Source organism: Lemur catta, chromosome 25 (genome assembly GCF_020740605.2).
Source record: "Lemur catta isolate mLemCat1 chromosome 25, mLemCat1.pri, whole genome shotgun sequence".
Classification (NCBI taxonomy): domain Eukaryota; kingdom Metazoa; phylum Chordata; class Mammalia; order Primates; family Lemuridae; genus Lemur; species Lemur catta.
In genome coordinates this window covers 9818903-9832422 of record NC_059152.1, presented here as the reverse complement: position 1 = coordinate 9832422, position 13520 = coordinate 9818903, and the positions used below count along the sequence as shown (strand labels likewise).

The following is a 13520-nucleotide window of genomic DNA, read 5'->3' as shown; positions in this document are numbered from 1 at the left end:
ATAATTGGGGGGAAATAAAGCATTCCTGTTAAATTCATCACCTACCATTGAACATAGTCCTAGAAGTACTAGCTGGCAGAAATAGACAAGTTTCAAATACTTATGGAGTGTATGAATATAATAAAGCTGAAATCCAAGATCTGTGGGATGCTTATGTGAATTGTTAAATGGGACATTTGGCTAACCATTGGAAACATTTGAAAGTTAGACTCCACCCTCATTCCTTACACAAAAATTTCATGTGCACTAAAGATTTAACAAAAAAAACCTTAGCTCTGTTGTTAGAAGAAAATATGGAGTACAGATGATCTTTCTAAATAGAGAGTTTCTAAATTCACTTAAGAGTGGGGAGGGCCTTCCTGAGCAACAGAAAAAACTAGAAGAAAAATTGGACTAAAATTTCTCCATCAAAAAGTGAATTCAAAACACATCAAGCTGGGACAAAATATTTGCAAAGCACAATGTGCAAATGGATCATTTCCTGCACACACTTCTGTGAGGATGTATGTATATTGGGGTGTTTGTTGCAGCATTGTTGTGATGCCAAAAGACTAGAAACAGGCCGGACGCAGTGGCTCACGCCTGTAATCCTAGCACTCTGGGAGGCCGAGGCGGGTGGATCACTCGAGGTCAGGAGTTCAAGACCAGCCTGAGCAAGAGCGAGACCCCGTCTCTACTAAAAATAGAAAGAAATTATCTGGCCAACTAAAAATATATATATAGAAAAAATTAGCCGGGCATGGTGGCGCATCCCTGTAGTCCCAGCTACTCCGGGAGGCTGAGGCAGTAGGATCGCTGAGCCCAGGAGTTTGAGGTTGCTGTGAGCTAGGCTGACGCCACGGCACTCACTCTAGCCGGGCAACAGACTCTGTCTCAAAAAAAAAAAAAAAAAAAAAGACTAGAAACAACCCAAACTTCACCAGTAAGGTACTGGACTAAAAAATATGGAAAATACAATGGAGTACTTTACAACTAGAATGATTTAATTTAGATATGTATGCACTTATGGAAAATATTTCCAAATACACTGAGATGTGATAACAGTTGGTGCAGAACAGCGTATATAATATGCTCTAATTTGGGTATTTTCAAAAGAATACACAAGATAATATATGCCTAACATTTTTCTGGAGAAGTAAACAAATAATTAAACAATGAATTGTGTTCAGAGAAGGAGTTTGAGTTGAGAACGAAACTTTTTATATATACCTTTGGTAATATGTAAATTTTATACTGTTCCAGTTTTAAAAGTTGTTACTTAATTTTTCCCCTTTGGTTTTAGTGGTGATATCTCTACTCATTAATCTGGGAAGCCCCATAAAAGAAGTCCGAAGGGCTGCCATTCAGTGTCTTCACACCCTCAGCAAAGTAGCGTCCCCGTTTCATTTGGTAATAGATCATTTGGTTCCCAAAGCAGAGGAGATCACCTCAGATGCCACCTATGTTGTTCAGGTAAACTCATTAGCAAAGAAGATAAGAGTGTGTACATACCTGTGTATACCCATGAACAACTTTCTCCATTGACATTTTACTTTGTTAGGATTTCAGTGGACTAAGTCATTGACTTTAGAAACTGATATGTCAATATCCGTCCATCTTTTCCCCCTTATTTTTAAAAGATGGCAATATCGTATTTCAATCCTGTATCTTTTCATTGGATAAAAGACCAGTGTGTGGCTTTTCCTGATAAGCTAACTGAAAGGGGAAATGGAAAATTAGAAGCAATGTCACATCATTTGGGTAGAGTCTTCCATAATTAGTACATTTAGCCTTTGTAGTTACTTAACTGTTTTCTGTCTAATTTTCTTTTTTGTGTCCTAGGATTTGGCTACTTTATTTGAGGACCTGCAGAGAGAAAAGAAACTAAAATCTTATCAGAAGTTGGCTGAAACTTTGAAAAACCTACTTAATTGTGTATATAGTTGCCCATCTTATATTGCAAAAGATTTGATGAAAGTACTTCAGGAAGTCAACAGTGAGGTATGTGTAATTTAAGTGGGTCGTAGATTTTATTTGATGTTGCTGAAGAATTTTTGTACCTATTCATGTATAAGGAAGACATTTCCAAGAGTTAAATGCATGTACTCAGAAGTGATAGTTGTCATAAAATTTGGAGGGGGGAGAGTTGAGGTACAGAGAAAAAGATACAGGATATAAAAACAAGTATTGGTGAGTTTCTTTTCATTTTAAAATCAGTTGTGTTGTCTGTGTCTAATCATTAAGTTGGCCTTATGGGGCTGCGCTGCTGAAGAACTGTTGGTTTGTGTCTGTTTTTCAAGTGAAAATTCTCCACAAGGGAATGTATTTGGACATAAAAGTCTGTGAGATTCCAAAATCATTTGCTCATTCATTAAATTTATGTTTTTGTACGTTTTTCTGGGGGAAAATTCATAGCTTTCTTTATGTTCTCAAGGAAGCTTGTGATACCAGAGAAAGTGGTTGTGAAGCACTTGTTTCTGTGATGGTATGTGCTGATCAGCAGAGAAAAAGTTCTTTCATCCCCATGTTCCAAAAATGCCTGTGTGCTTCATCAGTCTTGCACTGACTGGAGTCTTAAGAGAACTAAAACGGGTAAAATGGAATGAGGACTATTTGATTATATTTTCTTGGTAGAAGCAAACAAATCACATTTATCAGGTCTAAGTCATCCTTGGTATAGTTTGAAGTAGGAGTTGACAAACTTCTTGTGTAAAGGACCAAGATAGTAAATATTTTAGGCTCTGTGGGTCATACAGTCTCCGTTGCAACTGCTGGTCTTGGCCGTTGTATCAGGAAAGCACCATAGACAGTGTGTAAACAAATGAACGTGGCTGTTTCAATAAAATTTATAAGAACAGTCCAATGAGTTTGGCTCACAAGCCATAGTTTGGCTCCTGCTTTAGTTATTAAAGACTGAGTGCCTTAGTATAGATTAATAGCTGCCTCCATGTCTAAGTGGTCATCATTGTTGGTTTTTTTTCTCTTGGCTAAACTCCCAGTCTTCCAACAGGATATCTTTGGATGTCTTCGTAGAGTGATCAAAAACATATCAGTGTTGGTAACTATTTACTAACAAGTTTTCCAATCTTTAGATGGTGCTTTCTCAGCTGTTGCCTGTGATTGAACAACTACTAGAAAAGATTGAGAAGACCACTGCTGTCCTGAAAGATGAGGCCATTGTTCTGCATCACACTCTGGGAAAATATAATGAATATTCAGCTTCCCTTTTACATAAGGACCCAAAGAGTCTAGATATATTTATAAAAGCTGTGCACACAACAAAGGAACTCTATACAGGAATGCCAACCATTCAGATCACAGCCCTTGAAAAGGTCAGTGACTTCTTTCAGAAACTAAAACATACTCAAGCACTTAAAAATCTGTCCTGTTTTATTTGGAGAAGATAATTATTGGTGGGCTGGGCATGTTTTAAAGATTTGTGATGTATTTGGCCCATTTTGCAAAACTGAATGTTGTACATGGGTCATTAAAAAGAATTGCATTTTAACTGACAGAATGGGAAACAATTTTATATTGTGAGAGAGACTGAGGTAAAAACCATTTTTGGAGCTCAGAGTACTTGTTCATTAAACTTAATTGCCTTTTTTCTACTTCCTCTAGATCACAAAACCATTTTTCGCAGCTATATCAGATGAAAAAGTTCAGCAGAAACTTTTGCAAATGTTGTTTGATTTATTGGTGAACTGTAAAAACTCACATTGTGCTCAGACTGTTAGCAGTGTTTTTAAAGGGGTAAGTTGCAAACTTCCTGTAATTTGTTTGTTAATGTTTAGTGTCTTTCGAGGGACACCATGTTTACGTGTTCTGCACTTCACAGTGCTGATAAGAGGTCATATGTTACCATTAATAAGAATCATGAAAAAGTAGGTCATAGAGAGGCACAAAATCAAAATTTTAAGTCTTTACCATTATTTTTCTTGTATGAAGTATTGATAGTTTTAACCAGGTGGGGTGTGTGTGTGTGTGTTAGTTTAGTTTTTGCTCACATTAGGTAGGATCTACCTGTTTTATGCAAGGAATAGGAATGAGTGAGCAGCTTGTTGTTAAACTAGGTGACAGATGATTCTACTTAATTTAAACAGTTGTTTAATGACATATACGATGGAATTGAGAATCTGCTTATTGGTTTTATATGCATATTAAAGCCTAGCTATACCTCAGAGTAACCACCTGGTTATTCTGTTTTTTGTTTTGTTTTGTTTCTAGGAAAAAAACACATTTACAAATATATAGAAGTGAAGTCCCAGTAGCCAGACTCAGCAGTTCTTAGAATTTTAACATATTTACTTAATTTTTTTCTTTCTTTTTCTTTGCTGAAGTATTTTAAAATAACTTGCAAAACATCATGCACTTTTGAATCCCTACATACTTCAGTAAGCATCTTTTAAAAAGTGGATATTTTCTTATATGACTACAATGTCATTGTCACACCTGAAAAAAATAGTAATTCCTTGGTATCATCTAATTACCCATTCCATAAGCATACATCCATGGTTTTCTCAAAAGTAGTTTTTATAGTTATTTTCCTTTAGTCAGAATGCAAACGTTTAGTTGTGATGTTGGGACCTTTAAAAAAGAGATTTCTGGATCCCACTCCATGTGTACAGAATCTCTGGGGCTGTTTGATTCCTTACCAGTTGATTAGGATATACATACCTGGTTTAGCATGTGGAGCCAATCATTGTGGGTGATTCTGTGTCTAGTTACTAGTTTTCCACTCTGAGGGGTGAACCTGAAATTGAGTGACTCTGGGATGGAGAAATGATGCCCTGTCATAATGAGGGCAAGCACAAGGCTGTAATTCGAGAGCCGAGACAAAGCACATAGAAACCAAGTGCATGGTAGTAGGAGAGCTCAGTTCAAATGAAAAGCTGAAGTTGAATTTATGTTGGGTAGCGCTAGATTGGTTTTGGTTTACACCTCCCTCCCTACTTTCCTTGCTTCTCATTCTGATTTTTCAAGAGGTCTGTAACAAGGTAGTCGCATCAAATGGTGGGAGGAAGCAGATGCTTTTCCAGGAAGTCATTCTTCACTCATAGTTAAGTAAGCGCTTCTTAGGGGATAATGTCTAATTCTAGTCTTAATATTTTTAAAGGAATGTGGGGAAAAATTAGAATCACAAAGGTAACACATATTTAACAGGCTTTGAATATAGTGCTTAATTAAGTGCTGGTTGAATTGAGCTAAGATTTAGTCCAAGGGGGAGCATCTTAAAGCATTTAAAGGATTATTAAAAGGAAAGTGTTAACTGAAATTCCTCTATCTTCTGTCTCAGTGGACAGCCGACTGACTAGAGGGCAGATGAGATATTTGCTAGACATGCCGTATCAGCCAAAGATAAGACTGACCTTAAATGTAAAGCAGCTGTACTTTTCACTGTTAAAATTATTTTGATTACCAAAATGCACTCTAGTATATGAAACACTTTCTTGTGCTTTGTGACAATAAATATGTATGTATCATATGATGAAATAACTATGTACTGATATGAGTAGATTTCCAAGATACAAGTGAAACAAATCAAGAAACAAAGCAATGTGTGTATGTGTTCCTGTTTATGTGTTTTTTTAGTCTTTACATAGCTGTTGGTATATGGAAAAATTTCCCAAGGGGCGCACAAAAAATTTGTCAGTGGTGTTTGCCTGTGGGGATTTGGCTGGGCTATAGACTGGTATGGAGACATAAAAGTGGACATAAATGCTTTTGTCATTTGTCTTTTAGTCAATGTTTATTGCTCTAATTTTATCCCAGTGAATTATATTATCAACCATTCTTCTTCAATGTTTCAGATTTCTGTTAATGCAGAACAAATCAGAATAGAACTGGAGCCACCAGATAAAGCTAAATCCTTGGGCACAATTCAGCAAACAAGAAGGCAAAAAATGCAGCAGAAGTAAGAGCTATGAATGCATTGAGAACATGCTGTTGTCCCTCAGGCTCTGAGTGTTATGAAACCATTGAGATTTTTTGATACCCATCAATACGGCATCGTTCGGCACAGTAGTTTTTACGTAGCAATGATAGTGTTTAGTTTCCTAACTTTTTGTTTTCTGTTTCCCAGAAAATCACAAGATCTGGAATCTGTTCAGGAAGTTGGAGGTTCCTACTGGCAAAGAGTAACCCTCATCCTGGAATTACTGCAGCACAAAAAGAAACTCAAAAGTCCTCAGATACTGATGCCAACCCTTTTTAACTTGCTATCAAGGTAATGACACTTGGTTTTCATCTGTGGGAGAATAAGATTCTAATTGTTGCTCATCATATTTTATTTAACATTCTCTTTTCAACATACTGTCTTCTTATTTAGATAGTCTGTAACATAAAGCAAGTACTATAGTTGAAAGATTAAAAGAATGGTTTGAGGTACACATTGCCAGTACCCCAAACTGACCTTCATCGTGTATTATGCAGTAAATGATTACTCACCTTGCAGCCTACTTGCCTTCTGAATTTTCACTCTCACGCCCAGGACATCATTACTTGGATTTAAAGATATAATGTGGTACCTGCCGTATTTTTTAGGTATAAATTATTAAATAGATAGCTATAGAGTATGTCACTGAATTGTAGAGTATGCTTTCATGTGAAAAGCAAAATAATTCTCAAGGTTGTCCTCTAAGATTTCAAATAGGCTAATGGAAAGTACAATAGAGAGGAATGGTAGTTTGATGTAAGCACCTGTGTGAGAAAAAATTAAGAGTTAAAAATCTTTCATCTTGTTTATAGACTGTTTGCTGATAGCATTTTAGTTAGTCCTTATTTAATATAAGTTTTGAACAATAGTCATTAATGCGGCAATGAATTGTCCAACTTTTACCTCTCCCATCATTTCTCTTCTGGGCATCCTGAAGGTGTTTAGAACCTTTGCCACCAGAGCAGGGAAATATGGAATACACCAAACAATTAATTCTTGGTTGTCTCCTCAACATCTGCCAAAAACTCTCTCCAGATGGTGGCAGAATACCCAAAGGTATGTACTTGTTGAAAGAGTAGAGAAATTATCTACTTTGCTTGTGAGTGTACCTGCCACTTAGATTTTTTTTCTTTCTTACCACTTCAGATGTTGTAGATGAGGAGAAGTTCAATGTGGAATTGATAGTTCAGTGCATCCGCCTTTCAGAAATGCCCCAAACCCATCACCATGCCCTTTTACTTTTGGGCACTGTTGCTGGAATATTTCCGGTAAGTGTTAATGATTTAAGATTATAGCAGATATTTCAGATATATTTCTTTCATGGACATCCATTAACACCTACTGATTTGAATTCATTTAGTCTTTGGGATCTTCTAGCACGTGGGATTCTTAGCCCTGCCTCTTAGTAGCTGGGACATTGTGGGCAGATTGATCTTGCTCGTGGGACTCTTAGCCCTGCCTCTTAGTAGCTGGGACAGTGTGGGCAGATTGATCTTGCTGAGCTTCACTTACCCTTTTTATAAAGTGGGAATGAATAATAGTAACCTTCTTCATAGGATTGTTGTGAGAATTTAATTGGATAATTTATGGCTAGCATTTAGTACAGTACCTGACACACTGTCACTATCCAATGAGACAGTGAGTGTTAGTGTTATTTGGAAAAAATTAATATCCCATTAATCCTCAAATAATATATAAACAGCTTTTGACCAGTGATGGCAGAAAATTAATTTGATTATAAACTACCTCATTTAAATAAATCATGTCTAATATAAAATATGTTACTTAAGAATTTTTGAAGAGATTGTAACTAATTTCATATTAGGGATTTAGGTCAGAGGTTCTTAACCTGGGGTTCCCTGTGAGCTTTAGGGGGTCTTAATCTACTGAAATCATGTGCAATATTTTATGTATATGGGATTTTTTTTCTCTGAGAGTCTGTAGCTCTCAAAGGGGTTGGTAATCTAGAAACAATTAAGAATCATTGATATTTTTCCTTTGTTTTTATTGAAATGTAGTTCATGTGCCATAAAATTCACCCATTTAAAATGTATGATTAAGTGGTTTTAGCGTATTCACAAAGTTATGTAATCATCACCACAATCTAGTTCTAGAACACTTTTATTACCCCAAATAGAAACCCAATACCCATTAGCAGTCACTCTTTCTTCCCCAACCCCGCAAAGCCTCCTACTCCCTCACCAGCACTTCCTGGCCCTATGGCAACCACTAATCTACTTTTTGTCTCTATGGATTTGCCTATTCCAGACATTTTATATACATGGAATCATATAGCATGTGGCCTTCTATGTCTGGCTTCTTTCACATAGCGTAATGCTTTTGAAGTTCATCCATGTTGAAGCTTGAGTCAGCATTCCTTTTTATGGCTGAATAATATTCCATTGTATGTATATACCACATTTGGTTTATGTGTTCATCTGTTGATGGACATTTGGGGGCATTTCTTCTTTTGGGCTATTATTAATTATGTTGCTAAGACCATTATTATATAAGGTTTTGTGTTGGACATGTTTTCATTTCTCTTGGGGATATATACCTAGAAGTAGAATTGCTGGGTCATAGGGTAACTCTGTGTTTAACTTTTTGAGTAACTTGTCAGAGTGTTTTCCAATGTGGCTGCACCTTTTGCCTCCACCAGCAGTCTGTGAGGGTTTCAATATATTCACATCCTTGCCTATACTAATTATTGTCTGTCTTTTTATTATGGCCATCTTAATGGGTATGAAAGTGTTATCTTGTGATTTCGACTTTGTAATTCCATAGTAATGATGTTGAACATTTTTTCATATGCTTATATGCCTTCACTGTTTGTGTATTCCTTTTTTTTTTTTAGAGACAGGGTCTTGCTTTATTGTCCAGGCGCTGGAGTGCAGTGGCTTGCTGCAGCCTCGAACTCCTGGGTTCAAGCAATCTTCCTGCCTCAGCCTCCTAAGTAGCTGGGACTACAGGCGACAGCCACCATGCCTGGTGGCTAATTTTTTTATTTTTTGTAGAAATGGGGTCTTGTCATGTTGTCCAGGATAGATTCAAACTCCTGACCTTGAGCGATCCTCCCAAAGTACTGGTATTACAGGTGTGAACCACCACAGCCTGGCCTGCTATTTGGATATTTTCTTTGGAGAAATGTCTTTTCAAATTTTTTGCCCATTTTTAAATCGTTTGTTTCTCTTTTTATTGGTGAGTTATAGTGAATCATTGATATTTGATGTGTTTGAAATAGAAAATATTGACAGTTGTATTTTCTTTCAGGATAAAGTTTTACACAATATCATGTCTATTTTCACATTTATGGGAGCCAATGTCATGCGCCTTGATGATGCTTATAGTTTTCAAGTTATTAACAAGACAGTGAAAATGGTTATTCCAGCACTTATTCAGGTAAGCTGTCATCATTAGTATTTTCTTTTAATTTTGCATATAAATGACATTAAAAGCCTTTCTGAAATGCACAAGTGCTTGTGCCTCTTAAATTTTAGGATGGTGAAGCTAAGAAGCAGTGTTGGAAATAATGTCTTTCCCAAGCATCTGAACAAACATAGCTGGTTCTGCTGTGCTGCGAGGGTGTATCTGTAAAAGTGTCTTTACATTCTGATAGGATGAATTTACATCTATTGTCTATTTCAGGACATCACTTCAGTTTGATGAGACCCTTTTGTAGGTTTAGGAGGGTAGGAACTTTTAGAGCTGCAGTGGCAAATTGATTAACATGCAATTCAGCAAATGTTTACCAGGCATTCTATCAGAGCCAAGTACTCAGAAGTGAGATGTTATCTCTGCCAGTAAGGAATGAACAATTTGAAGGTAAAAAAAAAAAGTAGCCTCAAAGATGAAAGAGCTTGGTTGTCTACTTGAGTTTTCTGTTTACGCCCCCTACTTGTTAAATAATGTCTTTTCTCACACTGCTGACCATTCTAGGGATGATGGTATTCAGCGCCTTTTCCTTTTAGTCTTAGTGTCAGATTGGTGTTGTCAGTGTCCAATAAGTTGGCAATTACAGGACATATACACAAAAAGAATAATAACTATATGTATTAATATGATATACGCCAATGGAATAAACAAATGCTGAAGGCTTTAGAATAGGGAGAAGTCCGTATGGGCCAGGATAATCAGAAAATGTCATAAGAAATAGAATTTGAGCTGGTGTGAAAAAAGTGAAGCATTTCTCAGTGAAATGGCAGAGCCAATAGCATGAGAAAGGGCATGGTCTAGGAACGTGCACAATGTGTGTGGAGAATGTAATGTGGGTCAATTTCATGGAGGACAGAGGGTTGGAACAGGTAGGCATTGGTTTATTGATTCATTCAAGTGTTTGTTTATCCTGTCATTCATTCTGTCATTCATTCAACAGCGATATTTTGATCACCAGTACCAGAGTAAAATGGTTGGAACTTGATTCTGAGAGCAGCAGGGAGTTAGTGGTCTTTTCTGTGCTCTGCTTCTCTAGATTATACCCATTCTTCTCAAGGCACAACCCAAGTCCTGTGTGGTTTGTGTCTGAGCAGACTTGCCATCGTGCCACATCTTTGGCATCTGCTCTTTACTGCTTCCTGTTATCTTTTCACATGGGTGTCTTGTTTCATGGAGATTATAAATATTCTTTGGGGCAGGGCTCACATCTTACACTTTGTATTTCCCTCAGGGCTAAATAGTGCCTGGGACATGATAGATACTCACTGACTATTTGTTAGGTCTTTGATTATGAAAATTCTTTTGATAACTTTTTGGGGCACATTTGAAAGCCTTATCTTATCCACTTAAAGCTCGTTTTGTGGAGGGTTATTTGCTCCCACTCATTGTCCCTGCTTGCTGTTCTGCAGTCTGATAGTGGAGACTCCAGAGAAGTCACAAGAAACATTGAAGAAATCGTGGTGAAAATCATTCATGTGTTTGTGGACGCACTGCCACATGTTCCAGAGCACCGGCGCCTGCCCATCCTCGTTCAACTCATTGATACACTAGGGGCAGAAAAATTCCTCTGGGTTCTCCTCGTCTTGCTCTTTGAGCAGTATGTCACAAAAACAGTGCTGGTGGCTGCCTATGGAGAAAAGGTCAGAACATAGGATGGGGGGTGATGAGGACAAAGGTTACGTTTCAGATTTTGTAACATTGTCCAGTTTAAACTTGGGGCTGCTGATGCTTAATGTGTGTTATTTAACAGTGCTTGCTGAGAACCTTTTTCAAAAAATGATTTTGGCATTTTAAAAAATTGCTCTCAGAGCCTGAAGCACTCTGAATATCCTCAGTAGCAGCAAAACATCTTCTGAGGGCCATTTGTTTTCTCTAGGAAACAGATGGTGCCATGCTGGTGGGTCTGTTTTAAGGCCAATGGAATATGGCTGTAAAGTAATGAAACAGCATCATTTGAAAGTGGTTTTGAAGGCATTTTGTGGGGAAATGGAGGAGCATCCATGTCTCTGGAATTAGTAAGATGCAGACAAAGGCAATTGTTTGGAAAAGTGCAATTTTGGATAGACGAGGGTAGAACTTACGAGGGGTGCTACTCCTATAGTAGTAGTAGGAAAATAGTATATTCGGTTCTGCTAGAAAGCATCATGCAAATTAGCCTGGAATTATGCCTTCACGATTCGCATAAGAGGGCTTCTTTATAGAAGGAACTCAACTAACTTATTCATCCAGTGATGACTATAATGAACAATATATAATGAATTTGCATGCTAAGGAATATTTCTTAAACATGCTCTCTTACTTGTATTTATTAATTAAAATATGATAGGTACAGGTTTGTTACCTTTTTTCTTTCTCTTTATACAGGATGCTATTTTAGAGGCAGACACTGAATTTTGGGTTTCAGTCTGTTGTGAATTTAGTGTCCAGCACCAGATACAAAGCTTGATGAATATCCTCCAGTACTTAATAAAGCTGCCAGAGGAAAAAGAAGGTAAGCGTAAATCAGGTGTTATTTATTATTTAATCTGAAAACTAAAGAGAAGCAGAAAAGAATGCAGGTTATCCTTAGTACATCTTTATAATTTTTTTTCCCCATTTCTGTATTAGGAAGAGAAACTTAGTACATCTTTAGAAGGATATTTTTTAAGTAAATTAATAATTATTGAGTATATGATTGTGTTCTTTCTTGAATCCTTATGGAAAATAGTCAGTAGGATTTCTACTTGCCATTTCACACACATAGTACCTCTGTGCCTTGCACTGATGTCTTGGCTGTGGAATGTTACCAGTATTCAAGATAAATTATGTTCAAATGGCATAAGTTAGCAGGAAGTTATTAGCTATCTCTTAGCTTCCCATCAAAATATCTGAAGAGATTGACAAGAAAAGAAAAAGAAATAGATACCACATCAGCGGTAACTAAATATTAGAATTGCACTATATAGCAGAGAATTGAAGAAAATTCCATTAATTGCAGCAGCACTGAGGCTGGTTTAAGAAAGGATAGACATGTTGAAAGTTCTTAGTTCTCTACCCTTCAAAGCAGAACAGGTACATTAGAAAGAGGGTACTAAGGACTCCACAGGGACTGTTTTATGTGTGGCTACCTGTCTGTTGGCCCTGTCACCCCTGTTTGGCCAGGCAGTAACTTGTCTCATCCTGCAGTTGGCTTAGGTTTGGTAGGGACAGACCAGGGAGGTGCCTAGAGAGCTGTATGTGGTGACATGGTTAAGGAAGAGTCTACATTGAGTCATTCTCGAGGGCAGTGGTTTCTAAGTGATTCACCATGGACTTCTGACCGCTGCACCCTCAGCCCCATTCATATTACATACCTTTGATAAGGAAATCTACGTTTGAAGTTTGAAGTTCAAAGACTCCTTGTATAATATCCTTTTCTTCCATTTGATTGTCTCAGTTGCTCTGTTTTGTTTTGTTTTTCGTCTTACGCACCCTCTTAGGGCTGTTGGGTACTTTCTTGATAAATACACTCACATTTTTCACTAATTTGGAAGAGAAAAAAACCCATGGTCATGTCCCATTAACATGCTATCCTTTAAAGCTCATTATATCTATATCTATATTAAGGATTCAGGTTGAAAATGTTTTGTTGCTATGTTTCAGAAACCATTCCCAAAGCAGTATCTAATAAGAGTGAGTCACAAGAAGAAATGCTACAGATTTTTAATGTAGACACTCACACTAGCAAGCAACTGCGGCATTTTAAATTTTTGTCAGTGTCCTTTATGTCTCAGCTCCTGGCTTCTAATAGTTTTCTCAAAAAGGTAATGTGGTCTTTAAATGTGTTTATGATAAAATGATTTTGCTTTTTCTAAAGGAACTGTGTAATAGCTTGGTAAACGTGTTATTAAAATAGGCGCAGCATGCTTTTAGAGATAATAGGAAAAAAAAAGTACACTTCACCACAAAAAACCATTTGGCATGCTCTGTTAAGGTTGACTTAAGAGAAACCCTATGACTCAGTAATTTCATTCTTAAGTGGTATATACCCAACCAAAGTGTATGAACATGCACGCCAAAAAACATCTATACGAATGTTTATGATAGCATTATTCAGGGTAACTGCAACTGGGAACAACTCTAGTGTGTCTCAGCAGAGTGGATAAATTGTCTGTGGTCATAAATGACATACGTGAACCTCAGGTCACCAGTGTGA

The 13520-nt window shown here is 37.1% G+C and overlaps 1 protein-coding gene across 1 annotated transcript in view; it reads left to right on the top strand.

Annotated features, from left to right (window-relative positions):
- HEATR1 (HEAT repeat containing 1) overlaps positions 1-13520 on the top strand; it is a 49708-nt gene that overhangs the window by 23418 nt on the left and 12770 nt on the right. The window contains exons 21-32 of the mRNA XM_045537267.1: positions 1283-1452; positions 1822-1980; positions 3072-3311; positions 3601-3732; positions 5790-5893; positions 6062-6205; positions 6852-6970; positions 7061-7182; positions 9185-9313; positions 10756-10986; positions 11711-11837; positions 12968-13128. Coding sequence (XP_045393223.1) covers positions 1283-1452; positions 1822-1980; positions 3072-3311; positions 3601-3732; positions 5790-5893; positions 6062-6205; positions 6852-6970; positions 7061-7182; positions 9185-9313; positions 10756-10986; positions 11711-11837; positions 12968-13128 — 1838 coding nt within the window. The remainder of the gene's footprint in view (positions 1-1282; positions 1453-1821; positions 1981-3071; positions 3312-3600; positions 3733-5789; positions 5894-6061; positions 6206-6851; positions 6971-7060; positions 7183-9184; positions 9314-10755; positions 10987-11710; positions 11838-12967; positions 13129-13520) is intronic.